The sequence below is a fragment of the Gymnogyps californianus genome, chromosome 13, assembly GCF_018139145.2.
Source record: "Gymnogyps californianus isolate 813 chromosome 13, ASM1813914v2, whole genome shotgun sequence".
Classification (NCBI taxonomy): Eukaryota; Metazoa; Chordata; class Aves; order Accipitriformes; family Cathartidae; genus Gymnogyps; species Gymnogyps californianus.
In genome coordinates, this window is record NC_059483.1 from 23,145,440 (window position 1) to 23,168,824 (window position 23,385).

At 38.2% G+C, this 23,385-nt stretch overlaps 1 protein-coding gene across 1 annotated transcript in view; it reads right to left on the reverse strand.

The window, feature by feature from the left end:
* Window positions 1-1,269: 1,269 nt before the first annotated feature.
* The window catches only part of NUP210 (nucleoporin 210), a 66,158-nt gene continuing 44,042 nt past the window's right edge, over window positions 1,270-23,385 (reverse strand). The window contains exons 22-40 of the mRNA XM_050904503.1: window positions 22,849-22,976; window positions 21,813-21,948; window positions 21,424-21,486; window positions 20,607-20,786; window positions 19,129-19,209; window positions 18,034-18,165; window positions 17,670-17,828; window positions 16,687-16,778; window positions 15,012-15,186; window positions 10,987-11,162; window positions 9,407-9,624; window positions 8,719-8,855; window positions 7,803-7,926; window positions 6,705-6,851; window positions 4,512-4,762; window positions 3,703-3,922; window positions 3,022-3,117; window positions 2,780-2,863; window positions 1,270-1,690 (exon numbers count right to left, since the gene is read on the reverse strand). Of these exons, the coding sequence (XP_050760460.1) occupies window positions 1,590-1,690; window positions 2,780-2,863; window positions 3,022-3,117; window positions 3,703-3,922; window positions 4,512-4,762; window positions 6,705-6,851; window positions 7,803-7,926; window positions 8,719-8,855; window positions 9,407-9,624; window positions 10,987-11,162; window positions 15,012-15,186; window positions 16,687-16,778; window positions 17,670-17,828; window positions 18,034-18,165; window positions 19,129-19,209; window positions 20,607-20,786; window positions 21,424-21,486; window positions 21,813-21,948; window positions 22,849-22,976 (2,700 nt within the window). The 3' untranslated portion in view covers window positions 1,270-1,589. The remainder of the gene's footprint in view (window positions 1,691-2,779; window positions 2,864-3,021; window positions 3,118-3,702; window positions 3,923-4,511; window positions 4,763-6,704; window positions 6,852-7,802; window positions 7,927-8,718; window positions 8,856-9,406; window positions 9,625-10,986; window positions 11,163-15,011; window positions 15,187-16,686; window positions 16,779-17,669; window positions 17,829-18,033; window positions 18,166-19,128; window positions 19,210-20,606; window positions 20,787-21,423; window positions 21,487-21,812; window positions 21,949-22,848; window positions 22,977-23,385) is intronic.

Genomic DNA, 23,385 nt, shown 5'->3' on the forward strand with positions numbered 1-23,385 from the left:
AGAACAATTGCGATCACTTTCATTATGGTCCTTAGGAGAGTTCAGACAGCCAGAATATTATTCACAATTAAAAAACTGTGATACTTGTTATATGTAAACAAAGCCCTTATCTGATAGCTGCAAAATACTGCTTATGGATTAAAAGTTACTGTGATTATGATTACAATCCTCAAAATAAAGGATTCCAACTGAGACGCTTTTTTTTCCTATTCTCAGGGAAGTATTTTAGGACTAAAAATTGGAACCAAGTTTTTCTTCATCTGTTTAAAATTAATTTAGAAAAAAGTTCCTGTCAGCATACCTCACTGCCATCTTGTTTAGAAAGCAAAATACATCTGAGCACACAGTGATCAACTGCCTGGTTTAGCAGAGTACTTTCTGATGTACCCGGAATTGTGCATTTTAGATCTGTGTGTCTCAGCCAGTCAAGAAGAAAACCAAAAAGTCAACCAGAAAACCCCCACATCAATACTTAGGCAATTAAATGCTACGTTGTATTTTACAGACTTTCAAATGAGCACTTATTAGTAGGGTATTATGGTACAAATATGCCAAAGTCTGGTCATACCAGTAAAATCTTACTGTACAGTTTAAATGAAGATTCTGGGTGTGGCTGTGTCAGTTTGTACACGAACAGACCAGAGACAAGCAGGCTGAACCAACTGAAAAGGCCACTCATTGTAAGCATGAAATAAGCCACTTACTTTCCAGTGCACCAGGTGACTAGTGGTCATAAAAGGAGGCTCAGTTTCTATTGAGGTACTTCTATGTGTGAAATTACCTATATAAATGTATTATATTATATCAGAACACAGGTAAGATAATTGCCTTCAATTAAAAATATTTACTACCAGAAGAAAGGTCCTCTTAGAAGGCACATGCTTTCACATTCCCAGTCCAAAAAAAGTGCTTACAGTAACAAGAAAGGAATACTGCAGTTGTACCCAAAGGAAGCCGCACTACGATAGTTATGTTTTTCTTTTCTTTTCAAAAAACCTCCAAATTATTCACAGTTGTTCCAGCATTCCTAATGTTAAAACAGCAAATTATGGTGATGAATCACATTTGTAAGGCTAAACATAAGAACACTTATCAGTGCAGTACATTCCTGAGTCTTTGGAACTCAAAATAAAAAACTAGTTCTTTGAAATATATAATCCTTCATATTTTTGGCTCATATTCGACCTGTTTTTCTATTTCCCTTTTTTAAAAAGTTCATTAAAAAGAAAGTTGATTTTTACAAAAAGTAAATAAAAAACTTTTATCACTATCACTTAGACATAACTTCTAGTTGCTTGAGGAGTGCAAGAAAGCTAGCTCAGCATAAACACTGCTTTTTGTTCAGTCATCCTTGTAAACTGAGCATAAAACAGCAGATAAAATAAGTTTTAGAGAACTGAAGCAGACATAAAAAAAATTCAGAGCTCTAAATATAAAAAAAAAATCATGAAGCTAGTTACATTCAAGAGATTACTTGAATTATATCAAAACTGTGAAAGTTCTTAAATTTGCTATTGTTCAAGGCACTGTTTTTTTTTTTATTATTATTATTTTCCAGCCCTAGTGCATGAAGATGAGTCCTGCTGTCTCTAACGTGAGCCATAATCAGTGCTCCAGAGCGTAGATGATGGGCTTGTTTTCCTGCTTGAGGACTGAGGACTGAAGGAAAGCACAGGTGATACAGAGAAACCTAAAACACAGGGGAAAAGGAGAAAAAAAACCCCAATCATACTCAGCAACAGTGGAAGAAGTAAGAAACAAGTAACTGCTGTTGATCATCTGCTAGAACACCTGGCAAGCGAGTCTAATGATCCATTGAAAGTGAAATAACCCCATTAGCTTATTGCCTGTTGAAAAGACATCTTATAAGTACCAAAATTTTGTAGGTCTTCCTATTAAGGACTTTAACTAAAGAATTGATTAAGTCTTCTGAGGGGGCACACATTCCACCTCAGCAAATAACTTTCAGTTTGAATTTGCCTTATTTTATCTGAAGCATGAGGCATGTGTTTTTACAAACAGGACTGCAGCTCACCACAACTTAAATACATCTATAATAATGTGAATTTTGTTTTAATAGCCACTGTTGATTACAGACCTTCCAAGTGAATGGATATTTTTTGCATATTTCTGAGAGTTTGATTCTGCAACACTACAAATAGGTAAAATAGGGAATAAATATGATGTCCAAAAATAGATGAACATGACTGCAAGATCAAAAGTAGTGAAGGAACAAACTATTCCCTGAGCAACTCAACTAAGTCTTCTACAGACTTGCGTCCTTTGTCGCCTAACATTTGCCCTTCCCTGTCTCTTACAACAGCCCCAGTTCACAGTACCTCACAGCACGTGGGCAGCACAAGAGATGCAGCACACACTGCAGCCGATCTGATGTCGCACGAACTGACTGACCAGCCAGCTGCCGCCAAGCACATCGTATCAGCAGCTGAGCTCTGCTTTACTTTCCCTCAGCAGGAGCAAAATGTGGATCTCTCTCCTCTACCCATCTGGTGATTTGCATGAATTCTTACACTTTTAACCCACTCCCTATTTCCAACGTGGCTGAAGCTGGCCAAGAGTTTCAAAAGAATTAGCAATGGGTAAAGGGGAGGTTGGGGGCTGGGGCAGGAGGATGGGCAACAATTTCCTAGGTACTGGCACAGCGCTTGTTGTAATATAATTCAGTATACAGGCTTTCTCATACCTCCCTACATTGAACTCAAACACAATAGCTAGACTTATCAATTAATTAATTTATAACTGGGTAACAGCTGCTTACTGTTATGGCTGTGTTGAGGAGTTGTCCTTGGGGTAAATGCTGGATGACTGTGCTGTTCTTTCGGTGAGAAAACTGCATGATAGGCTGCAAGACATTGTAAAAAAAAAAAAAGAAAACAAAAAAACCCCAACAACAATAAAAATCAAAATCATTTCACATGGAAATTATTCCTTTATATCTTACAGCTAATGTGCTGTAAGAAGTTATGGAAAAAATACTCCTGCAATCTTTCATCCTCTTACCTATAATCATAACAGCTGTCCCTGCTAATAGTGCAAAAAGCGTGAAGAACATTACTTGATAAGAATCAAGAAAGTGCTGGAATAGACTGGCTCCATCTGTAGAATCGATTAAAAGGAGACAATATTGAGTTAAAAGAGCATCTTCCCCAATCTGCTTTAAGAGTTAACAGTTCTTAACTCAAACTGAAATACCCAAAAGAAGGTTTTTATTTATAGCAAATAAGTGTAATCAACTTAGATAATACAACTTTGATTCTAGGGACTATTTCCAATGCAGTCTTCAAAATTTGCCAATAACAGTTTAAGACATTGATATACAATGTCTTAAGCATGTTCTTTACTTTCTCAGCCCCAAAATGCTAATCTGTTTTCAAAATAACGAGGCACGCTTAAGAATAAATAAAAGCAGAGCAAAAAAAAATTACTTTCAGACACTTTAGCACTAGGATATTTATGCCAACTTCAATAGAGTATTTTGCGCTGACCCAAAAGGAAAGTATGTTCAGCTTCAGTCATAACGAGCAATTGTATTCAAGTCTTCTGGTCACAGTGAGTGGCTTACATGTCAATGATAACGTTAGCTGCCAGCTCAGATTTTAACACACCAAATTTTATCACCTCATGAACATTAATGGAAGTTAGAGGTTTATTTTGGCATATGAAGTCTAGAGATAAACTTACGTCTCACTGGTGCACTGGTTCTGTCAGTCAAGTGAATCACTGTCACTGGGATAGTGATAGACTGGTCAGTCATAGGACTAGAGACAGTTAGAGTGGTTGATAAGGAAGCCTGGCTTGAAACTCTTGGATCAGACAGACTAACGGTGTAGACTACATAACTAGGCAGCCCGTAGGATTTCTCTTTCTCAAACGCCTTCACTGTTGGTGACCCGCATTTTACCTGCCAAGGAAAAAAAACCAACCTGAAACAGACTGCTTGAGAAAGCACAGCACATATCCATCTTCCAGGCCATATGTCAGAAATATGTATTCCACAGAAACATAGAGCAACTCACCCCTCAGCAGGAGTCGGACTTGGTTGTAACCTTACAGTGACACCTGCAGCACTTCGCCTCTGTTCATTGTTAAGGTTGCCCTATTAACTGCCATTTCTGTGGGTCTAGGCTAACCCCATACAGGCAAAAATCAAAGCATCCCTTACTGAGCTACGTGAAGCATGGGCAGTCAAACGAGCAAGCAGGCAAGCACCTACCCCTGCTGCTAGGGGTCAGGCAGATTTTCTGCTTCCCCACCTGTGAGCTGGTTAACACATCCCAGCTAGCACGCAGGTGAGCCTGACACATTTCTACTGCTCCAAAACAAAAGTGAAAACCGAGGAGGAATACATTCCAAGATGAGTATTTCCAAAGCATCTCAGGAACAATCTTGACATGGTAAAGGTGGCACAGAGTGCCTTTGGTTACAAAGTTGCATGTAACAGTTCAAAATGCTTTTAACTATGTTGTGATACTTTCCAGCAATACACTCACCTCCAGGGTATCAAGAATTTCAGTGGCACCAAATATTTTCACATCGGAGCTTGTGTAATGGTTACTTAAAAGCATTTCCGTTTGGTCAGCATAAAACCCAGGATTGAATGGCACCTCAGTGCTGATCTGCTCCCCAGAGAAGTGGCTGCCTTGGATTGAAGCTGTAACTCTGAGTGCAGTTTTACTCATGCTGAGACGCTTCAGCTGCTTGTCAGTAAGCCTGTGCATTGTGATGGAACAGGTGTAATGTCCTATAGAAACAAAGGCAGTTTGACTGTTAATTGCTCATCTTTATGGTTTTTTTTTCTCCATGCAGAGTGAGATTTCTGTGACATCTTTAGAGAAGACGTAAAAAAGGTGGTTCAAGATCAGGAGTGTGTAGGTGAATGGGACAGTGCGTCTGCTGGTCCAAGCATCACAATCCCAGTACTAAAATAACAGAAGATATTTCTTGTCCCAAACTAAACATCATGATAAAAACACTAAAACAGCAGTTTCCAGCCACATTTTATTTTAATATGCCAGTGAGACTCAATTCCACTTTGAATATAACATTTATGCTAATATTGATAGAAAGGCGTTAGTGAAAACAAAATTTAACATCCTATTTCACATTCTCTTCACCTAATGTTAAAATTTTAGTCAGTTACCATCACCATCATCAAATACTGTGGAGACATGGTTTATTATTTATAAAAGCTTCTTTAAAGGTTAGATATTCACCATGTTTCTAGTCTCTTATGGGACCTATTTGTCTATTATTAGTGATAAAGACAGTAAAAAAAATTCCCCCAGTACGGAAGATACAAAGCATAAGTAACAAGCAGAACTTGCTAGGTACATGTTTTCCCCTTATTTTCTTTCCCTAACAAAGTAACAGAGGCGGCCACTATTATGCAAGGTATAACAGTGTTTTACACAATGGGTACAAGGACTAATCTAACAGATAATTAATGTTATTTCCATACAGTCCATGGTGTTTCGGTTCTTTTTTAAATCATGTTATAGTTATGAAACACTTTGTAGTCTACAACATGTTGTAGACTTTCACAATTTTATTTCCATTTCCACAGTATCTGGTAATTCCCCCTCCTTTTTAAGTCCCAGTTCATGTTGTTTTGGGGATACATAAGAATTCTACCTTTCATAAGAAATTACAGCACTTAGGTTGTGCAGGGAAGTTTGAAAGCATGACAAATTCCAGAAATGTTTAAATTGCAGAATACAAAGAATTCAAAATGTATTACTTTCACCAAATTTTCACATTTATGCTATTTGTCTCATTTTAATCACTGAGGCTAGTTATACTGCAATAACTACAGTGGCAGGGCTTTTAAAAGGCCAGCATCAAACACAAAGAATATTTGACTGTAGAGCGTAATTTGGTGAAATCTAAAGAACCTTGGTACACAGACATTAAAACTCATGATTGCTTCTCTTATCCCTAGTCTTAACTTCCACCACATTTAAGTATATGGTAAAGGCACTGATGCATGCCAAGAAAACGCCTAAAAGAGCCACTAGATGTTTACAGCTGCAGAGATACCCAATTTTGGAATATTTGTCACCCGAGTGCTCATTTGTACCAGCTGAATGAGGAAGTGTTTTGCTTCCATAGTTGAACAAATACAGGGCCTGTTATTCTTTTCTAAATTGTTATACACAAGGCAATCTATTTTTTGTACAGTTCAGCTGGAGCAAAATGGCAGCTGCTAGCTCTAGGAAGTGTGTGACCCCAGTGTATTATGTCTACATTCTGCAATACCATCACTTCTGTCTCAAGGTACCATTGGACTGTCTACATACCTACAAATATGAGTAATGTGCAAAATTAGGACCTAAATTTGTAGTCAAAAAACACATCAAAGTTTGTTCCCCCCCCCCCCCCCCCCGAAGTAAAATAATGCTTCCAAGTTTCTTCCTGACTTACTACTGCAACTCTGAAAAACATATGAAATGGGCTGCTACTGATTTCTGGCTTTCTCTGAAAACAAGTAAGTGTTTGTGTCACACGCAGAAAATCCTGGAGTTAAACAAGGAGAGTATACGTTAACAACTCACTGAAACCTGAGATCCTACACAGCAAAGCTCAGAGGCTTCAGAAGGAAATCTGCTGGCTCAAAGGGCATTTGGACTAAACCACAGCAGAATTCGAAGTGTCTGCCTGGAGTGTGTCATCTTGTCTCATCTCACCTGAAACTGCATCAAATCCAGGTTCTGCTATAAAAATATCACGTGCTGGGAAGTCGAATGCATCACTGTTAAAATCTAGATGGCAATTGATAATGGACTGCGGTTGTAATTCAGCAATGGCTTCAATCTGGGCAGGCAAGCATTCCCCTGAGGGGAAAAAAAAAAATTTAACCATTAATTAATTAATTAGAAAAGAAAATTATAATGAATTAATTTTTAATTAATTAGAAGCAAAACCATGGCTTGAAATATCAGGTTATTCTGCCACCTTCTGAAATAGTTTCACAAGGTTATGATGATCTTAAAATAGCTGGAAATCATAGACAGCTGTCCTATCTCAGGTCTAATCCCAAAAAGACAGCAAATGATAATTTTATATGTTGTGGGGTTTTTTTGACAGGAACAATTTATTTACAGGAAAGAATGAACTAGAGAGAATTTTCAGCTCCAATGTGTCTGTTGAATAACTTATATGATCCTGGGAATCTCGATTTATATTTTAGTATCTGGCAAGATGGTTTTTTGGTAGGCTAATAATTTACATAAGGCACAATAAAATACTATTTCAACAAGTGCTAAGTGTTAAGCTAAAACCTAAAAGGAACCATAATCAAACAAAATACAGCTTAGTAAATAGAGGACACAATATGATGCTTAATCTTTGTATTGATTCTAATTGCTGATAATTTCTGTAAAAGATTTAAGGATGCTAACTACTTTAAACACGCTCAGTAAGAAAAAACAGTAACGTCAAGAAGGCAATTGGAATTAAACAAATACGCAAACAATCAGCTGATTGCCTATTAACTGGTTTTTGATACGATCAAAAACGACACTTCTACTATCTACCAATTTTATTAGTTGTGAAATCTTAACAGTGCCCCAGAACACCCTCCAAATTCTGTAACATGGCCCTAAGATTCTTCTAGAGCTCCTGGGATTCCAGAAAAGCACTAGAGGTTCATACAGATCTTGCTACACCAGCTTCACAGATGCTTAAAAACAAACAAAAAACCCCAAAATACAAACCAAACCCGCCTATCATGAATATACAAACATGCAGTAAACAATTAGCATAAAGATTTTTTTTCATCCTACCTTTCAAGTTTTTATTTCTTTCCCCAACTGAAACTATCACTTTTGAGGCTGCAACTCCTTGTAAGCTTGTTTTCACTCCACTTAAATGCATTGCTGTAGTCCTCTGAGGTATATTAATCAATATCTGAAAAAGGGATGACGTACATTGTTACCAAAAACTGTTTTAACAAATAAAAATTAAGGCAAAACCAGACTGGATCGATTGTGAAACGCACACATCCTTGTATGTATAACAGAAGAGAAGACTCCAAGAGGTCGTGTTTCTCTTTATAAGAAATCCTACATCTCTCTAATTTTGAAAACCGCCTTTCAAGGCAATTTAAGCTAGTAAAAACGTTTTTTTCTTTCTACCCAACCGCCATAAATTAATAGGCATAAAGCTCTATGTCTAAATTTAATTTAAAAAGAGTATCTAGTGCTTATGTTAGCTGATACAGTGAATTGTGTCAACAGTACGATTGCACTGTAGATAAACAAAATAATTTAATTGAGTAGTTCTGATCAGTGATGCATAGTAATATGGTACAACACTTTAGAAAGTTCTTGTTGGCATCTCATCCTGCAGTGAAACTTCATTCATAAAAGCAGCCGTACGCAAAAATTGTTTAGCATCTGGAAAAAACTTAGCCAAGCAAAGGAATCAAAATGTACAATATAACAACAGTATAGGCTAAAAATAGAAACTATTATGCTAAATTTTCCTCCTTAACATAGATGATTTAAAAAAAACCCATGACATGTTTGGACACATACCAAATACTTTCTAACCATTTGCATTTCTAATACTTTTTCCTTTAAAAAGAATGTTTCTAAATATTTATAACAAAAAAAAAAAATCATAGAATACATTTTTGGTGAGGGTCCACCTGAAGCAAACAAACGCCAGCAGTTCTGGTAGGATTTAAGAGCGCCTCACCTCTCTGTATGTTTTAAGTAATCCAGGAATCTCATAATAGACAGTGACAACACCAGAATCCCTTGCCACTGCTACGCCAGTCTTGGAGTCGACTTGAAGAACACTACTTAACGAGGAGCTCCATACGCCCGGCAGGCCTGAGAAGACACGCCATTTGGACACCGTTCAACAAATGTATGCTAACTGAAGCATTTCATTATCACATTGGTGTCTGTCTGTCTGTCTGTCTGTCTGTATCCACTGCACGGGCAGCATGGGTACACACACTTCCCAATTCACAGAAACTAGATTCTAGGGTCTCATGTGGCGGAAGGCTGGCAGCCCAACACCAAACTGACCTGCAGTTACTCTGACAAAAGCCCATTAATACTAAGAATCAAGTACAGTGAGTGAAGTTAGATAGTCCTGACTCTGGACGGATCCCATAAAAAACAAGCCTTTCAAGCTAACAGAATGGAAATGTCTGAAGTCTGATACTCACGAATTCAACACGAGCAACATATTGCATGGTACAATTAAAATTAGAGAAGTTGATCAAACCTATTTTTATCATTAACAAGAACAGTGACATTTGATTCTGAACAAACATCATAAATTATGCATTTAGTTTTCCTGAGAATGAGAAAAAGAGTCACACTGATGTCAAATTATATAGCTGCAAAACCACAGCAACTGAAGTGCCGCTTACCTTCTTGGTTTATCAGTGAAGTACTCAAACAGAGGACATCACCTACCACCACATCTATGAGTTCAGGAAAAATGGCATGTTGCACAGGAAGTGGGACGTAGTCTGCAATTCCACTCTGTTCTGCGTCCCAGACTTTAAGCAAGGTCAAACCTACATTTACAGTCCGGATTACAAATGTGTTGTTTGTGGCTCCTTTCCCAATCTGTACAAAGTCATCTCTACAGATAAAAAGAAATGCTTTTATATTAAGGCAAGTTTGCTAATGTCATTATCTCTACAATAAATAGTAGGTATTGAACGCTTTTTAGATGGTTGACTTCTTGTTTTCAGTGATGGTTATCTTCTAATGAAGTCTGACAAAATAAGGAAAATATAAAAATTATTTAGGTGCTACTGAGGCAAATTTCAGTTCTTACATCGTTATGCTGAGGAAATACTGAGGTCACAGTTATGTACGAGAACTACTTCCTAATTTTAAGAATTGTAGAACTTTAGAATGAGGCAATCTGTCTCTTTTGCCTTTTCTCAGGGAGTTAAGAAGCAAAGAAATTGAAACACCAATATGCAGCTTTGTGAAGTTATGGCTGGAAAGCTAAATCACATTTGATTGCGAGTTCTGCTTTTTACCAAACTTCAGCGTTCCCAAATGCACTGACACGCAGAACACCTCTAAGCGCACCCAGCACAGAGACTGCCACCCTAGCAGCACCACGCAGAGATAGTGAAGGTCTTGACAGCAGCAGAGCTGGGTCACCACAGTGCTGAGGTTCACAAGCAGTGCTGCTCTCTCCAGGGCTAATAATTAGCCCTATGCTGAAGCAGCTCTGTCACGTCTATTTTGGAAGCCAGGGCAGTGTTATCTCAGGGACCTCTCTATGCTATAGAAATTTCTGCAGATCATTTAGGTAGGAGAATGAGAAAATCTTGCATTCAACCCTTTTTAACCCTTTTAATCATGATCACTGTGTTATAACTGCAAAGCGCTCTGCAGAAAACAAGCTATGTTATAGTATTGGAATTAGTGATTGTTTACTAATGACCAAAGAAGGCTGTTTTATAATACTTATTATTCTTTGACGCAGAGACCAAAAGGCCTTTTTGAGGCTTGGCTCTGCTGTGCAAAGGCTGTACAAGTATATATGAAGAGACAGCCCCTGATCCAGAACGTTCACCGTCTTACATAAGACTTAAGTGAGTCAGTGTAACAAAGCACTAGGAGAAAAGAGGCAAGATGAGGCAAATGCTAACAAGATCAGTTGTTTATATAGGCCACTGATGTATGCAATTGGATGATTCAGAGTCACTTAAAGCAGAAATGTACCCCAGCATGCCCCACTGGGGATCATGCTTATCTGGGCAACTGTCCACCTGCTAGAGAATATCGATTGCTAACTGGAACTCTTCTTTCTGCTACGGTGCCTCTGAAGACCGCAGAGACAAAATCCTTTCTTTGCTAATCCCAGTCCAGGCTATATCTTCACTTGATATCTTTGGAACAATCTTTGTTCCTTGCTGTGGCTGGGCTATGTGTATTTGGCCTTTTTTGTTCTCCGTAATTAACACTCATGACAGATACCTACCTGTTTGTTGCAAAGTTGAGCACAGAATTATGCGAATGAAAAGTATCTCCAGAGTTATCATGAAAATGGACTGTAAATGTCAGTGTCACACCGAGGGGGAGAGCCAATAATGCCTCTTTGTTTTGCGTGTGCAGAATAGGACTCATGGAGATTCTTAGGTATGAGATGGGGTAGACCTGTAAAAACATCAGCAGTGAAAAGCAAAATGAAATTGCTTTTTTTTGATGCCTCTATAAAGTCATCTAAAAGGGTTCTTATTATGCAAATATACAAAGCTTCCTTTATTAACCATTTGCTACATGTTTAGCCATATGACAGTACTGAAACATGGAGCTTTTATTATCAATACATATATTTAACAGAATCACACAATAGCTGAGGTTGAAAGGGGCCTCTGGAGATTGTCTAGTCCAGCTCCCCCTGCTCAGGCTGGGTTACCTAGAGCCAGTTGCCCAGGATCATGTGCAGGCAGGTCTTAAGCATCTCCTAGGATGGAGACTCCACAATCTCTCTGGGCAATCTGTGCCAGTGTTCAACAGCCACCACAGTAAAAAAGTGCTGTCCTATGTTCAGACAGAATTTCATGTGTTTCAATTTTTGTGCGTTCCCTCTTGCCCTGTCATTGAGCACCGCTGAGAAAAGTCTGGCTCTGTCGTCTTTACACTCTCCCATCAGATATTTCATAGTATTTTTCTCTAATAGCACTGGGAATTGACGCAAGCAATAACGATGTAGAAACACACATCACAGACTTCACAGACTACATTATTATCCTGTAAAGTAAAACTGCTAGGACTCCCTGGATATGCAAGAGAACAAGTTGCCCCTAGACTTCTCTCCCAGTAATTCTTGAAATAAAAAGTGTAATTCATTCCCCAGTTACTAGAACAGGAGTAACTAGTAATGTATGTGAGAGTAAGGGGATGAAATGGTCACTGTTTCCCCAGTTCCCTTGCACCAGGTGAGAAAGCCAAGATGATACATGCAGTTTCTAACAGCCTTGGCTCTGCTTGAGCGAAGGTTTGCCCAGCAGAGGAAACATGAGCAACAGCTGCAAAGCTGTTCCCTAGGGATCCTTGCAAAGCAACATCACAGACACTACAAACTGCTGCCCCTCAAACAGGCCCGCAGTGGGCTGACAACAGGGCTCCCAGAGGTGGGAAGGAACAACACCCACAATCTTTCCTCGAGTTGTGTCCTGGGGTGGTTTTTCTGACCCGTCACTGGGCACACTCGCCTTCGTACTGCTGGCCGTATGATGCTGCAGCCAGGCTGTCCTCTGAGGCACGGGCTGATGGAAGTGAAGTGCAGCAGACAAAAACAGTCAGAACTGGCATCTGGTAAATCCTAACTGGTCAGCAGGCTGCTTTTTGTTGCCTCAATGCCTCTCCCCAACCAAGACAGAAGCTAGGAACTGCTCCAAATTCTTTAGAAAAGTCTGCTAGATGATCCATATGTGCACTCCCCCACATTTTTGCAGTAACACTCCAAGGAAGGAAGCTTGTCTGAAGACAAAGACTTCATAACCATTTTTTTGTTTTGTGTTTTAAATAACATATTACTATTCTTGATTAACTTATCTAGGTTAACTAGCAAAATTACCCAACAAAACCAACTGTATCTGTTCTTTTTGTTACAGCTGTTGGAAAATGAATAATGGAAGGATGGAGTAAGCAAAAACCCTCAAATATATAGAGAAAACTATTTTAAAAGAAGCCCTCAAGCTTATCTTGTAGGAAAATCCCTTTTTTCTGACCTAAGAGGCTCAGCTAAAATGTAAAACTCTGCAATCTGAAAATGTACATGTCAAAACTTAAAAAGGAAAGGACAAATTTGGCCGCAAGCAAATAGCATCTTTGGTGAATCTAAAAAAAAAAAAAAAAGAGTGGCTAGAATATCAGTATATACAACTGTCGACTCCACAGGCTGATATAATCAGTTAAAATATCAGTGCATATAGTCATCTGCCCAACTAGCTGAGGTTACAAGCTAACAAAAATCCCATTTCCCTGACAGATTTTCAAGCTTGCTTTACTTTAAAGTCTCAGAAACCGTCCCACAAGGGACAACTGCTAAATTTAATATTGATGAAAACAGCTATTTACTATTAAAGCATCTCAGTTTTTAAAGTATTTTTTATTTAAAAAAAAAAACACCAAACTGAGTTGAGTACAGCTGGTACAGGCAAGTGCTTAGCTTGCTTCCATGCTAAGCATACTGTCACTCCTTACTTCCACTGTCCTCCTTGGCTTATATAAGACAACCTTTTTTTGAGCAAAGTTGAAGGTCTAAGTGTTAAGTGATGCTGCTGCAGCAGTTTGGTTCTTAATTGTGTATAGTTGTAAATAGACAAAACAAGAACTTATGAAAGGAAGGACGGCGTGAAGGAGAGAACTCTGCCTTAGAATGACACAACAGATTCAAGCTCATCTCCTGCTCTGTCACAAGTTTTTCTACATGACCTTCAGTAAAACCACTCAAACTCTCAGTTCTTCATCCATAAAATGAAGGCAGCAGCACTGTATTACCTCACAAGGTTACTGTGAGGTTAAAAATATTATTTCCATAAAAGTAGTATAGTCCTAATAAGTACAGGAAAACAACTCAGTTGTACAAGATGCTGAACTGAGATGGTTCCTACTACAAAGAGCTCACAAGCTTAATATCACAGTGCACTGACTTCACAGTTCTGCGATATCCTACCTATGTACGGAAAGAATGCACAAAGGGGGAGTTTAACTTCAGTACCACTATATGCTGACTAAATGTCATTTGAGCCAACCCCAAGCTCATTAGATGTCTTTCATGTGCCAGATCCAGCAGTGAAGGGAAGAAACAAGGTCATCTATAACAGAGCTGTAGAAATTCACTGCCACCACCTAGCAGCAGGAGTGGCATTAGTGAAACTAAGCCACCATTTCTTTTTTCATTCTCCATCCAGGAGGACAGACCTACATGTTGTCCTACAGACAAAGCTAAACATTATGGTAAAAACCAAAATGCAAATTAAAAAAACCATCAAGCCACTTCACAGTGATTATAATAATTAAACTCACAAATAATTTAAAGTCAGCACTCAATTATGTGTCTTTCTCCTTTATTTGGGACATAGGAAAGATGCTGACGGAGTAAAAAGGGATAAGAGGAAGCAGAGCAGTGGGTATCTCAAGGCTCATGTTGCCGGACATAGAAAGTTCTTGGCACAAGGACTTTCGAACAGAAATGAAGGACATACGTTCCCTTACGTCCTAAGCGCCCAACCAGTAAGATACATTAGACTTCACATAACAGCATTCAATCAACAGATGACGTTTTGAGAAAGATGTTTCATTAGCCTGGAAACAAACTGCTGAGTTTTGCTACAGATTTGCCCTTCCCTGAAGCATCCACATTTCAGTATAGCTTAGGCACATAGGGCAGCCTTGGACATGCTCCTTGCCAGCTCACCAAATACAGGCAACAGCAGCTAAATTATTGCATCTGATAAGATAGGCTCTCTCATGCAGAGATTCTCATTATATACAAAAGCTGAACTGCTGGGAAACAGCAGAGAAAATGAATTTTTGGGCACGGTACAGTTACATCTCTAATATCTTGAAAATCTAGGTATCACGTAGGTGCCTCACAACAGATGCTGCATTTATATTCACTACTCCAGATGATATTTACCTTTTTCACACACTGCAAAATGCATGTTTATGACATTAACATATTTTTTATTCAACTTCTGTAATTATCAGCCTTCTAAGATTTTTAGGACAAACTTTTTTTTTTTTTAAGTTTAAGGCACATGCACACAAAGGCCTTTTTGTAAAATGCACCAAATTTAAGAATTTGCTGGGATTTAATGTTTATCCATCTAGTTTAGTATACTAAACTTTTTTCCAAAGCTCAGAACTGACTATTAATTCCTATACTTCACCTTTTTCAGAAGTGAAGTTCAAGACGTGCAGTTAACCATCCCTGTTGCAGTATTAAAGATACCCTTCTAACAGAAAACTGCAAAGAGAGAGAGACGATACTACCTTAACAGCAGCTACAATGGTCTGGTTGATCCCAAACGATTCTTGTGAAATCACTTCAATTGTTGATGATCCTATCAAAGACCCAGAGTTAAGGAAACCTCTCTCATCAATTTTTACAACAGGAACTTTATCTGGTCCATCCAGTACACGGTAACTCAGTGAAGCCACTCGGTCCCTTAAGAAAACAAACAAACAAAACAGAAAAACAAAAAACCAGGGGACTCCCTTAAATGAGTAAAACCCTATTTACACCAATATACTCTGCAAATCTAAAAGATTGCTATTTGGCATGTGTTTTTTCCACATGTCTGCAATAAAAGCTGAAAAGCCTGTGTTCTAGTCTAAGAAAGAAAAGTTTAAGTTCTGATTTAAGCTCACTTGGAAGAAGTCTTAGCTGGGTTTAGGCATGTATTGAAATCTAGTTTCCATCCACTGCCCTGCAGTGTCATCATTCACTGATGTAAACTTGATTCCAAATAATAATGGCTAAGGCTACAACATGCAGCTTCCGCCGTCATTTTCTGTAAACAATATTTAGAGGGAGATTAGTCTGCCAGGGCCAATGCTGGTATTAGAGATAAAGTCAGGAACTTGATTAAGTAGATGTCATCGGTTTCCTGGAAATGGTTTTGTAGACAAGGCTAATTTTTGGAATAACTCTCACCATGGTATTTGCACATTAATAAGGTGAGCAAATACATAACCTGTAATTAGTGGGCATTCTGAGACATTAGCTACTTTTAAGTATCACTTATCACATCTTCTAAAAGATCTGTAAATGATTTTTTTTTTTCTCCCAAGCTCCTCCATTGAGATAGAAATACTGTACTTTATCCTAGGAAAAAAGCATTAAGGCTGGATTTTAGTTGCCCTTTTCTTGGCAATAGTGTGATTGTTTTTGGTGGCAGAGTTCAGACACAGGGGCTCCAACATTGGATACTGAAGATAACGGGACAAAGAAATGTACATACTGGTATCTAGCAACTTAATGACTAATTAACCAGAAAAACTGCTCAGAAGAGATACCAAAACATTAGTAAGTGACTACAAATGACAGGGCTCCTATATAACTGTTTCAAAACCAGATGCTGAATGACCATGGTCACTGGAGCTCCAGTGAAACTAACAGTTCCCTCCCCTTAAAAAGTAAATGCATCTAAAGCCTCACCCTCAGCGTATGTCCTATTGTCTATATCTGCACATTCTTACGCAAGGAAAACCAAATTTCAAGCCTGAAATGAGTCTGAAATGTCAGTCTTTGAAAAGAGATTATGTAAAAAGGACTTCTCATTTGGAAAGGACATTTTAATCTCAAAATCTAGTCATAGCCTCCATGTGAGAAATACAGAGAAGTATATTCCATAAAGTCTCGATTGCCCATAAAAAACTCTAGTGGAAGCAGGCTACTGCTTCAATTGGCTCAGCATCTTTTAAAATAAGGATCTAAAAGTTCCAAATATTGAATGAATTTTCTAGCTACAATCTAATTAATACAACATTTGACAGAGCCCAAGAGTACAGATAAGATACTATTAATCACCAGGTAAGTTGTGTATTATATGGATGTACTGTGACACTCTTTTTAGAAGATTGAAACAGCTTGCCTCAAACAGAATTGCTTTACAGTTTTGATAAACTGTTGACACAAATCACAGTATGAAAACTGATCACTAACCTGTTTGTCTGAAGTTTAATAAAGGAATTTGGTGACATTAAGATCTGTTCTGCTTCTACTTCTGGAGTGACTAGATGAAGCTTTTCAAACACCTGGAAAATAAAAGGCATTTTAGCCTACTGTTGTATGCAGCAAGTAATTTATTTCCATTTGTTTCACTTTCAAAACAAAAAAAACCCAAATAAAAGTATAACACACTTTTTTTTTTTTACCTTGTATAATAGATATGGTAAAAAAATGAAAATTAAACATGAATATTTGAGAATGGGATAGGCAGTATCTTCTACAAATTATTCTGCAGAGCATTCATTTCTATGGCTATAGCTATACTACACAGCAGTATGAAAAAAGAAGATTTGTCAAGTGAAATGGTGTTGGAGACCCCACATTCACCCAAGTTACTTTAGACTACCCCAAGTCTGAGCCCATGAACTGAATGCCCACATAAGGCGCACTCCTCAAGCACATTTTCCAGCTTTCTTCCATCTAAAGGAGTCCAGTTCGCATACTTTGAAACTGCTGCCCAAAGCATGGTAAGTGGGAACAACCAGGAGATTAATTTCAGAAGCTAATTCCTGATCCAAATTAATATGCTTGCATAGGCATGTATGATAAGCACTATAAACAAGAAGTATTATTGTGCAGAGGGGAACTACAGCAGCAAAGTTCTTTTACAGCTTTAACACCGCTTATCTACAAGACACAAGCCACCTCAATTTCAGGTGGTCTACAAAAAAACCTAACTCCTGAATTTCATTCAGGCATCACACCAGTGTGTGACTGTTTAGTGTAAATCTTACCATCACTTGGGGAACTTGCAGGTTTCCAAACAGTGGAACATTATACAAACAAGAGTAAGGGCTCAAAGATAAACCAAAGCTGGAACTACTCCTTTGCATTTCAAATTCCTGACTTCAAATACAGACTTTAATTCAGCTCTGAAATAGGTATTAAAACATTAACTGTGAGGAATGTCATCATACCTGAATTTGGATTTCATCGGACAGTTCTCTTGCCATGTTGTAAAACTGGTTGGCTGCGGGATCAAGGACCTTCACAACAACTTTCAGGCCTGTTCTTCCCTTTACTCTGCCATAAACATCCATTGCAAAGTTATATTTTGCAGGAAGCTGAAAAGAAGCCTTGGACAGGAGAAAGTGATTAAAATGTTACTCATGGAAAGAATGGACATTGATACAGAGGAAAGTCCACACCCAATGCTGACACTCGCTCCCTGATTTTAAGTAAGTGAAAGCAACAATATTTTCTCAATTCCCATTATGTGGCAGCTTCCTTTTCCCAAGATACACATACATGCAAGTACACATACACACGCACACAATTTACCTCACTGTGTCTTGTCTTGATATCCAGAGTATCCCTCTTTGTAACAGACCAGTGGAACGTTAACCCCGGTACTGCATTGCCAAATGAAAAAGGAGTCTGACTACTCGTGATGCCCATTACATAAACTGGCATCTAGAAACAGAGAAACCAACTTTCTTAGGTAATTGTAGGATGCTAACCAAACCTGCACAGAGCAAACATAATTAAACTTAAAATTCATTGATCAAGAGATGGCATTTCTTATGAAGAACATAGTTTGGCTGCTGTATATGTTGCAAGGATGTATCACGCAGAAGACTCAAATAACCACCAACTTGTAAAAAGTAAATTTTGATTTATTCTCATTTGCTATGTGCTCTACAAAAAACAAGTACCAGTTTTCCATGAGAAAAGATGAGTTCGATAATTCATTTGTCCCATTTGTAGCATCAAATCACTTCATCTTAGTTAAATCACACACTCTTACATTTTCTACATCTTTGTCTAGATGATCTCCCTGATTAAGTCTGCTCTGGACATCAAACTTCCCCTTCCAACTCTCCAAATTAAGACAACATAACACATAAACACAAACACAGGGATTTTCAACTTTCTGTTTTTAATCTTCAAAGCAATTCGTTCACCTGGGACCAATGAGCTAGAATCACTAGCCATTTCGGAATGAGTAACTAATAGGGGAAATATAAACTCTTAAAAAATAGACTTATTAAAAGATAATTTGAACAATATCTGTTGTTCTGGATATAGCACACATACTGTAGATTTTTTAACACACAAAGAAAGTAAGTCTCCACTGCAAATAGAATGAAGATGAGAGAACCCTTCTCCACATTAAATGATGCTTCTTCAGCAGGGCCTGAATTTCTGAAAATCAGTCTGGTGTACAAGGTAAATTTGTCCTGATTTCTCTTTTAATATGTTCAGCTCTGGAGCTTCTCCACTGACAGCACATTCATTCCTGCAGCAGCAGTGGTACCCCTCAGAGCAGGCAACCACTCAGAGCTGGAGTGGTATTATCAGATGACCTAATCGGAATGGTCACAGCTTACAGGTCAAAATTTTAAGGCAATAAAAGCTAATCACAAATCAACTAACCTGTGTACCGGTTTTCATTCGTGTAATTGGTGCACGAATTCTAACAGCTGTCAGCTGTACTACTTCAACTTCCACTTTGTCCTAAAAAGGAGGAAGGGAAGACATTGTAAGCACTTGTCAAATGTGAACTAGATTTCACTTTCAGGGTCTATTCACTGTTTTGCCATTATTTAATCACTATTGCCATGTGATTTGCATGTCACTTATCACAGAAAATACAGATGGACATAATTCAGTAGGACTGTAAAAAAAACTACAAAAGCATTAGCTTTGTAAATTGATAGGCATTTAAAAATGCTACCTAAATTAAAAAAAAAAAAAGAAAAAAAAAAGCTCTGCTCAAAATTACTGACCACATGAATGATGGAGCTGAGAGGTGACAGACTGCAAGGGACTAGATCATAATGGTACCTAGGAGAAGAGGGATGAATAATCCCAGTAGGTAAACGAAGACATTGAGAGAATTAGAAGGAAATGAGAATGGTAAGCAGCAAATGGGACAATCAAGAATAAAAGGATGATATATGTGATACTCTGAAGTCTCCTCTTCACATATCCTGACATTCCTGATAGACTTTATTCCTACTGCATACTGGGGAGGAAAGGTCAGACCCGGACCTCATTGGGCAGCAGATTTAGCTTTCAAGTTCATTCTGCTTCCTGCCACAGCATCAGGGCAGACTGCTGCCCCCGCATTACAAAGCACAGACAGAGAGAGAGAGATATATTATTTTTTTTAAATTACTTTGTCTTGTCTTGGCCTGTGGTGACATTTTTAAAGCAGTAGAGCTTTGTGGTGTGCAGCAGCTGTCCTGCCTTGACCTCAAATGAAAAGCCATAAGATTTGGCCCAAGTTCTTTTGTTCTGAGTCTCATGCAAGTCCCAGGGACTTGTGCTCCCTTATAGGCCTGCTCAACAGGCCCTTACAGTCAGCTAGTAGGAAATTATACAGACAGAGATTCTGATGGAATATCAGGAATTCACTGCTTGAACTTCTAGATGGATTCAGACCACAGCATGGAATGATAGCTTTCTATACTGCCTGCCTATAGCTTAAGAGACAATGCGTTTCTTAGGCAACAGTTACCTTCTGACTTCTACTCACATAAGAAGCTGCTAAACTGTAAGGTGATGCAGGCAAGGACAACCTTCTGCTGTTTTAGAAAGGCTTCTTTAGATGGGCTTTTCTACATTTACTAATCAATTCTAAAGATATTGGACGGTTCATAAAGTCTCCCTGGGTTATCAGTAGAACTTTGTTTTAAGGTACAGCAAGATTTAGCTATCAGTTGAAAGCACATGCATAAGTTCACAGGCCAGGGAGTAAGAAACACGGATTTTCCATCTCCTTAAGGAAACCAGGAATGAGGTGCACAAGATAACATTACTAATGGAAAAAGACTGTTTGTCCCTTCTGAGCCAAACCCATGAGTTAAAGAGAGCCTCTTTCAGCCCCGAACAGTATCATAAAACATTACCTGAGACACCACGACAAGCTTCCCTGTCTCTGCATCAACAGCTTGCACCACTCCTGTTACCGTTCCATTCCCAATCGCCGTTCCTCTGACAAGCCCAGTGCTGTTCACTGATGCGATCTTCTCATCGCTGATGGAGAAAATGATGTTGGATTGAGGTTGAGGGCCTCCTTCTGAAGTGATCTATAATTAATAGCACACAGAACAACTAAAATTAACCCATCAGATACTTGTTCCGTTTAGTGTTACAGGGTACACCCCTTTTCTGTGCTCAGCACCACAATGTCTTCAGTAAGAAAAGGCTGTCTGAACCTTCCCAGAGCATCTCAGGGCTTATTTCTCCTGCACACTGGTCCCTGCATGATGTCGGACTGGGAAATACATGAGCTAAGCACAAAAGTGGACTACGTGCTTTGTAGGATGTAATAGGCTGATGCTACGTCCAGCCCAGAAAGTTTCAGAAAAATTTACCTCACTTTCTCTTCACCACACATGGTATAGCTCTGCTCTGTGTTTCAGTTTGTAGAACTAGCCCGCTATGCTTAATTTCATGGAGGTGACAGATTATTAATGCTGTACTGGTATTTAACACTGGAAAAGCTGACACTTCTTTAACACAAATAAATAAAAAACCTTTGACCTGGCAATACAGTAAAATGGAATGTGGCTCGAGAATTAAACTATTCTTGTTAGGAGGAGTATTCAGGGTGAATGTAGCTAAATTGCCAAGTTGAATATCTACTCCTGAAAAATAGGGTATAAACATTTATTTTAAAATAGAAATTACAAAAGAAAGACAATATGTAAGAAGATGCCTTACCTGAATCATGGCCCCAATAATTAGGGTCACTTTCCTTGGCAGTAGTCTAAATGGGGGGAAGACCTAAAAATAGAAATATTAATACTTGTGCTCACGCTATTTCAATCAGATAAATTATGTCACAAAACAGTATGTACAAGTGTAAAACTGGGCCTTCGCTTGCTTAATTACAGTAAATTGAGCATGCAGAAACTGAACGCTTTACTTGCAGTTAAAAACCACTATGAAATCTGAAACAGACTAGCATTTGGATAACTTCTGGACAGAACGTTCTATTTACTTTTTCTGGCAAATTAATTACTATACTATAAATAAACTATGATATACTGTTCCTATTCTATCATAACATAGATTTTGTTTATGCATATGTTTTATCTGAAATTATTTACTTCAATCTGTTGTGGAGCAGAATTGATTCTTTGTCCTCTTTTGTCAGCAACAGTCGCCATAAGACTAGTCTGACCAATGGCCATCCCATGCACTAGGAAAGCAGCAGTATGGTCATCAAGAGCTTCACTGAGTGGGCTGTAGCAAAGAAACACATTAGAATAGAGAAGTTCATTGAATAAATTACATGAGTAACAAATGCAAAGGACTTATTTAATGCATAAGGACATCTAAGTGACTATGTCTTAAGCAAAATTAAGGTAACCATCGCATTTCTACATGTAACATCATGAAATGGCTCTTTGTAGCCTGGGTTTTATCTTAAAATGAAATACCTGAAATGAAAATGAAACAAGAGTGCTAGCTGGTACAGACCAAAACTCTGCCAGGGAGCCCACTAACAATTTGACCAGTATGGACAGTAGTGGCACAAGCCTCGATTACATACCTTGACAGTATTTAATGGAGTGGGATAGATACAGCTAAGCAGTACTGCATGCTGTATGGAAATATGCACACACACTTCCCCATACAAAGCAGAATGATTTTTACCGATTACCTCAACACTAAGAATCAAACAGCCCAAAAAACCTTTTTTTCTGTGATTTTAATCGTTGTGTTTAGAGCTTGGAAAATAAGGAGCTTTGAGGCAATAGGATGATTTAGCCTACCTGTTTCTAAAGGTTAAGTAACAGACAGAATCAGTTTGATAACATCAGATATGTCTTCACAGAGTTCTTCACCTGACATTATTTGCCAAGTCACTGCTCCCAAGATGCATAAGGCTCCATGAAATATTGTAGCGTATGAATAGTCTCATTCATCAGTCAACAAGATTTAGACTTAGCTTAGGCAATTTTCCTGACAAATAACCATTTTTTACCATTTAACAGGTAATTCAAACTTTACAAAAATAAAATAAATAAAAACTCAGTCATTGTATACTACCATGCCTCCAAGCCAATACCTTTACTCATTTTTTGCTTATTCTGCCTATAAACATATTTGCAGATTAATAAAAAAAATCCATTAACTTACACAAGTGAAACAATCTGAGATGCTGCCCTTAGTTTTAGATCCATGACAGCAAAGTATTTCGCCAGAAAAGGTTTCTTAGAGTCATCCAGAACTCTGACATAAGCTTTAACTGTTTTTCCAATCTCCACCTGAAACAGTCACATCCAGTCATTTTTCATTTAAGCTATTCTTATTTATTAGCATAAACATTTTCATTTTATTTTGTATTACACTTTTAGCAGGGTATTAGAGATAAAGCCCCAAGGTTAGATTAGCACTGATTTTAAAGAATAATCCCTGCCAGCTATGGTTAGCATCAAATTAAATAAATGAATTCAGGTCTTTCAGCTGGCAAGGGCATAATTAAAGCATCCAGAAATATCAACACTTACTTTGTGTAAGACACACCCAAGCTGGCAAGTAAAATGAGTTGGACTTTTTTTTTGTTCATTTTTAAAACATGACATATGGAAAATGACCTTGGGGCAAAACCTACTCCTAAATACTTGGTCTCATGCACTTTAAAAATCAGGAAATGTAAATTAGTGTGTTCATATA